At 42.0% G+C, this 6887-nt stretch overlaps 1 protein-coding gene across 2 annotated transcripts in view; it reads right to left on the bottom strand.

The window, feature by feature from the left end:
• LOC104955206 (protein FAM3C-like) overlaps window positions 1-6887 on the bottom strand; it is a 48358-nt gene that overhangs the window by 1636 nt on the left and 39835 nt on the right. Inside the window, exons 1-4 of one of the 2 annotated variants that reach the window (XM_010782456.1) lie at window positions 3601-4037; window positions 3419-3517; window positions 3058-3181; window positions 2919-2977 (exon numbers count right to left, since the gene is read on the bottom strand). In XM_010782456.1, coding sequence (XP_010780758.1) covers window positions 2919-2977; window positions 3058-3181; window positions 3419-3517; window positions 3601-3613 — 295 coding nt within the window. In that variant the 5' untranslated portion in view covers window positions 3614-4037. Of the gene's footprint in view, window positions 1-2918; window positions 2978-3057; window positions 3182-3418; window positions 3518-3600; window positions 4038-6887 lie in introns of those variants that run through there. The other variant, XM_010782455.1, reaches the window with a different exon arrangement.

The raw sequence follows: 6887 nt of genomic DNA, 5'->3' as shown, positions 1-6887 counted from the left end.
GTTCGATCCTGGTAAATTTTCGTTATTTTTCTGCTGGTGCTCACACCCTGGACAGACTACCACGTCCCGTCTAGCAAAGGTGTCACACCCTGCGGACAGACTACACGTACCCGTCTAGCATAGGTGCACACCTGGGACAGACTACACGTCCCGTCTAGCAGGTGTCAACCCCCTGGACAGACTACACGTCCCGTCCTAGCACGAGGTGTCACACCCCCTGGACAGACTACACGTCCCGTCTTAGCAAGGTGGTCACACTCCGGACAGACTACACGTCCCCGTCTGAGCAGAGGTGTCAACACCCCTGGACCCCAGACTACACGTCCCCGTCTAGCAAGGCGTGCGCTCACACCCTGCGACAGACCTACACGTCCCCGTCTACGCAGGTGTCCACACACTCCGGACAGACTCACGTCCCGTCTAGCAAGGTGTCACACCTCCGGACAGACTACACGTCCCCTCTAGCCAAGGTGTCCACACTCCTCCTCCGGACAGCACTACACGTCCCCCGTTCCTAGCAAGGTGTCACACCCCTGGACGGACTTACACGTCCCCCGTCCAGCAAGGTGTCAACCACCTCGGACAGACTCACCGTCCCGTCTAGCCAAGGGTACACAACCCTCCGGACACGATACACGTCCCGTCCTAGCAAGGTGTCACACCCCTGACAGTACTCACGTCCCGTCTAGCCAAGGTGTTCACACCTCCGGCAGACTACACGTCCCCGTCCTAGCAAGGCGTCACACCCCTGGCACAGCTACACGTCCCCCGTCTAGCAAGGTGTCACACCCTGGCAGAATAAACGACCCGTCTAGCGAAGGTGTCACACCCCCGGCGATGTCTCTTCGGTTGCCGGGGGAGACTCGAAACTGAACCTTAGACACGTGCAAGTCCTCCTACGTCGGACTGGACTCTCCGCCAACCCGACATTCCCGCCATCGTCGAGTCTTTTATAACACCCAGCTACGGTAAATCCCTCAAATTTTCGAATTTATTTTCGTCCCTAACTTTACTTAAGATCTTTACATAACTGTCGGCGCACCTCGCTTCGCTTTACCCTTTACCACCAGTATAAAGGCACACGTCAATTTTCGTTGACACGACGCCCGTAAAGACGTCGGTCGACGTCTGCTCGACTGCCCTTCCTGGTGACTGGGGGTACATCTCTCTCAATGGTCATTAGGTCGGCACCCTGTTTTCGACCCTGATGACAGAGTTACTTGTTTTATGGTGTGTGAGCTGAACTGAGTTACTTTTTGTATGTTTTGTTTTGTTTATTTGACTGTACAGCACTTTGGTCTGGAGGTTTAAAGTGCTCTATAAATAAATCTGTATTGTATAGATTAATTGTAATACGTTATTTTTTACATTTAAATGTGTTGCAAATACTTGTCGGTATTCTTTTCTAATGCTAAATTGTTTCTTTTTTATATTTCCTTTTTAGAATTGTATATTTTTGACCTTGTCTTACATCTTATTCTCTCGACCTCGAGTCTGATTCTGGGCAGAGATGTGCACTTGATTGTGAAGTTCTATATATTTGCAACAGCTCATAAACATAGGATTTAAAAACAAAAGGCGCCACTAAAGATTCTTTATTATAGTTATTATTCATAATGTTTCATCCGAGAGATGCTGATTGATCGACATCACGTGAAGTCAGTTCATGTTTCTGCCAAAGAGTCCGTCCTGAACCCTCCACCTTCAATAAGTAATATTAGACTACAGACCAAGTTCACGCTGTCTGAGGGTGAATGGGTTGGTTTGGAATTGGTCCTGAGTGTCACAGAGTGCAGTCTTCAGGTCAGCAGCACTCAGGCCAGTTTACATAATTCATCATAAACCTGTGCTACGTTCAGAAGAGAGAAGTTTCTATTTTTGGGCACGGATGGCAGTCAGAACAGATATCTACTCTCCGCCACGTCTCTGTTACTGATTTCCAAAACGTATGTGATAAAATGTCTCTTTGTAGAATCATGAATGCTGCCTATGCACTTTGTATACCTCCTTCATTTGAGTTGCAAACCGTTGCTTAATCTCATGTCATATATGGGGCGACGCCTGCGAGCTAGTTCAGGCAGTCAACTCGAGCACTTATGCTGCATTCATACATAACGCCCCTTGTCACCCTACAACCAACCAATCAGAGTCTCCTTAATATGCCGCTCTATTTAACCTGCCAGACCTCTCTCCATGCATTGCTTGCTGCTGCTACCTCTACGTCGCTGCTGCTCGCCTGTCCCACCACCACCCCAGCTTCCACCCCAGCTTCCACCCCAGCTACCACCCAAGCTTCCACCCCAGCTCCACCCCAGCTTCCACCNTTTCAAAAGTGCTGATTCTGTGTCTGTTACTTTAGATGAAAATAAGGAGCCACTCCACACACCCCTCTGAGAGAGATTTGGTTAAAAAGAACACAATGGTGCTCTAGGAGGAGATTCAGGTGATAAGGTGGGGGGTGTTGCCTTGGTTGGTTATTGGCTAATGGTTACACAAGCCAAAAAAAACGTTATGCTAAAATCTGATCAGCTCATCTTCAGACAGGTTTTTATATAAATGGATCAGGACTAAAAGTGAGCAAATCTTTTTTCCTGAAACTTTCAGAATCTCTTAACACAGAGGGGACACATGTTTATGTATAAAAGACATGACAAAGTGGATTTTGTATAATAGATGACCTTTAAAAACCAAATGTTGAATCAGTTTGCTTTGTAATGGCTGCTCAGAATGGGGATATATAGTCAGTTCTGGGCCTACAAATCTGCACCACTGGAACAGACATCTACATGTGCCCCAAGTGGAACAGTGATTGATTCATAGTGACTTCTGCACCCTGAGGAATACAGCCCACACAATATGAGCTCAAACAAGAAGTGTTACTACTGTACAGAATCGGCTAAATCTGAAATTTCACTCACCATTTACAACCACAATGTTCAATCCTGATCCCACATTATTCTTCACATTGCTCATAATGCTGTTGAGATACAAATACGGTTGAGATACAACACATTACAATCCTTCGTCAATTCAGGTACTAACCATAACATAACGCACATTTTACCCTCAAAGCATATCTTTGGTCCGACTACATTAGCTGCTCCGCTGACGATGTAAAAAGCAAAATGGTCGGGCGGACAGACTCTGGAGAGGCCGCACTTTGCCTTGGGTGCTGTTGTAACTGAAAATGCACATGGAAAATTACTTCTGATTTTGCAGGAAGTTAAACATAGTTAATGTGTATAGGCATATTATGTCAACATCTATCATGATTAAATATACCTGTTTTGAATTTTGGTTTGGTAACATTAACTTTATTGAACCCTAAAATAAAAGCTCAGTATTATTAAGATGTGGCAAATACAAATGAGGAGAGGTAGTTCAAGATTTGTGATGTAATAAGTAAAAGTTAGCTCACTTAGAATATTCCTTGCTTTCTCCTGTACATCGAATGAATTGAAGGAGACTGCCCAGGTTATTAGGAGGACAACTATTACAGCAGCAAGTGGCAGAACAGCTGAAACCACAAAGAGCAGATAGGTGAAGATTGGCAGACATAAAAGCTTGACTACTTGTTTTGGAAGTAAAGTGAAATCTTACCTCGATTTCTCATATTTGAGATCAAAATAACTTTTGGTTCCCAAAAGAGCTGAGACCTTTGAAATGTACGTCAAGTATTTCCAGTCAGCAGCAAAGTATTGTATATACAGGAGTGCTTCTGAATCTCTGAACACTCCCTGATTACCACGCCTTCGAGGAAAGGTGTTCAGAAAAAGAAAAAAAAAGCTCTCCTCCTTCTTGTGATACATTAAAACCAGGATGTGGAATTATAGACCCAGCCACTGTTTACTATATGATCAGGTTTCTCTCTTCTACAATGTCAAATATAGGACAGTGTCTAACAGTAACAGATACTCTTTGTGGTGAACAATGTGGTTTGCAAACAGAAGACAAGGGAATGTAACAAGAGGGGGAAAAAAGCTTTTAGCTCCGTGTTAAGTGTTGGATGTGTACATTTGAAAGAAAAAATATTTTAAAGAATCCCTTTGTCATTTATCCGTTTTCAATTTGTATGTAGATGTTAGGAAATCATATGTGTGTCAAGTTATTTGTGTAAAACTACTATTATACAAATATTCATACAGACTTTAAAATAAAGCGAAAATCATCTCTCACAAAGGGCAAATAAATAAGCCCAATACAGTAGGCAATACAAAAATAAATGTAAATAAACTTAAAACAGATGAGAAACATTTCACAAAACACCTTTATTTGACCTGTGATACAGGAAAATGTCACTGAGAATAAAACAGTTTTTTCAAAGGAAACCTGGCCGACAGGAAGTGCCAATTCTGGTATTTCAGTAAACGCAACTTACATAGAACAAAACGGTGTGTGTCAAGGCATTTTAGTCCCTACTTCTAATGGATGGAAAACACTGTTTACACAAGAATTAGACGTCATGGACTGTTAAAATGGTGAAAGGCATAATTAGGCCGAGCCCTGGTGTTAGTAAGCATCTGCAGCGCTGATCCTCCAACAGAAGCTCAGGCCGAGCTTTCACCTGCCTCGGGGGGGTCCAAACTAAAAAAGCATTTCCCTGCAGGCAGTAATGAACTGATGTTATGACTGTTATTAAAGTCCAATCATAATAAGGACATCATTTATCCATCATAAAACAGTAGCTGATCGGGGGAATTAAAGCCTCTGAGTGGCCATGTTTTGACCCACATCGGGTGGCTGAAACAGGAACGAACTAACTCAATGTTTGAACAGCTCCAGAGCTGGAGAACAAAACCAACTGAAAGCAAATTATTTATACAGACGATACGAGGCAAGAGCTCAAGATATTTTAAGCTATTCATATTTTAATGTATTTAATTACTCAAAAAGTAGTTGCCACACATCGAACACGGTGCCATCCGAGGCCTAGGAGAGCAACCAGTCTGTTATACAGCTTTGACGAGAATAAATTACTGAGAGAATTAAAAAAACTTAAATTGAAAACATGTTTCAAATGTACAGAAAGTATGTGCAGTAACATTAGATTTTGAGTTTATAAATATTATGAAGTATTTTTCCGTCACACGTGGTTCAATAGAGGGCTGTTAGTGCCACATATGAAGGAATTTACATTATAAAAGCTTCAAATTCCCAACATGGTGTAATACTTAATGACACCAACAGAGGGTCTATGTGTACCACGTTCTACTGATAAGCATTATGCATTCAGAGAGTCATGACTATCACACTGTAGGAACAAAATATGCATCTTTTGTAAGTTTAAAAAAAAAGAAGAATTTCCTGTCCGCTTAAGCAGGAATAATAAACAGTTCCTTTTTGATAAAGCACAGATGCTCTTCAAAGAAGAGACAGAAAGAGTGAATTATGCAGGACATGAGTTGGACAGAACAAGGACAATCCAAGCAGATGGCGAACACATCAGCCACTCCTCTGCATGAATATATTTAATAACCCAACATAAATATTTCTAAAATGAACACCAGAGTATAAATTACATGCAGAAGTCAGCGTTGACATAATTCACACTATCATCAGTAATTCTAGAGGACAACATAAATATCTCCAACATGAACACCAGAATATAAATTATATGCACTGACATAATTCACACCATTCCTATCAGTAACTTTAGAGCAAACCATTTCTTAAGATATTTGCAAAAATCTGCAATAACGAAGGAGCTTTAAACTCTTTAGGGGGCAACAGATTGATTTCATTGCTTAATTGTTTATCATACCAAACCTAATTCAAAAGAGAAGCTTTAGTGAGATGATTTTCTGATTAATTATTTATCAGTATAAGCTGTCGCCACATAATAATGTCACTCGGGACTCCCTAGCAGGTGGGGTTGGGGTTGTGGCAAATGCAGCTTTCAAAAAATCAGCCGAGAAGTCAAATTAAAAGAGTCTGTGATCTCTGAAGGAAAATCATGCACTTAATTAAGAAAGTGTTCTGTATTTTCATTTATTTTTCCACTCTTTAATTGAATGTGTATCAACATGACAATTACTGTGATTTGTTTACATTTTGATTTGTTATTTTTAAAATTTGATTTGAATATTTTGTCAGTGGCACAGCCTTTAGTCAACCATGGAATATTCAGGAGAATGTATTTTCAGTGCAATCAGCAGCACTAGCCTTCTAATATAACATCTGATCGAGGGGCCATAAAGGTTTCAGAAGGGAGGGAGCAGAACAAGTCAGAGATACTTCAAGGTGAGCTGAGGTGTAAGCTACACTGACAACAATATTGATGGAAGTATTGTACAACACATCAACATCTTAATGACTTTTTTCTCGCAACCTGATATACACAGTTGGACAGTAAGAGGATGTGAGCACAATTAGCTGACACTAAAATGATGGGGGAGCGGCTGAAATACCACAACCTTTACTCCTAACCTACTAACAAAACTGTAAGCACAGACGGAGTACGACCTTGATGTTTAAAACTGGGGAAGTGATGTTTGAAAAAATCTAGTAAACCCATTAAATGGGCAAAGCCTGCGAGCTAGTTCAGGCAGTCAACTCGAGCACTTATGCCTTATTCATACATAACGCCGCTTGCCACTCTACAACTAACCAAACAGAGTCTCCTTAATATGCCGCCCTGTTTAACCTGCCAGATCTCTCTCCATGCATTGCTTGCTGCTGCTACTTCCACGTCGCTGCTGCTTGCCTGCCCCCCCACCACCCCAGCTTCCACCCCAGCTTCCACCTGTAGGCTCGGGGGGTTAGTTATTTGATCATCACTCATCGTGCTATGTATATCTATGGAGTGATGATGCCCGAGCCTAGTCGCCAAACTCAACTATATGCTACTTCTAATAAACATGTTAAAGAAACACGTGAGTTGTCTGACT

This window comes from Notothenia coriiceps, unplaced genomic scaffold (genome assembly GCF_000735185.1).
Source record: "Notothenia coriiceps isolate Sejong01 unplaced genomic scaffold, NC01 NC01_scaffold00024667, whole genome shotgun sequence".
Lineage (NCBI taxonomy): Eukaryota > Metazoa > Chordata > Actinopteri > Perciformes > Nototheniidae > Notothenia > Notothenia coriiceps.
Note: the sequence above shows the minus strand (reverse complement) of the source record. Positions and strands in the feature narration are given on the sequence as shown.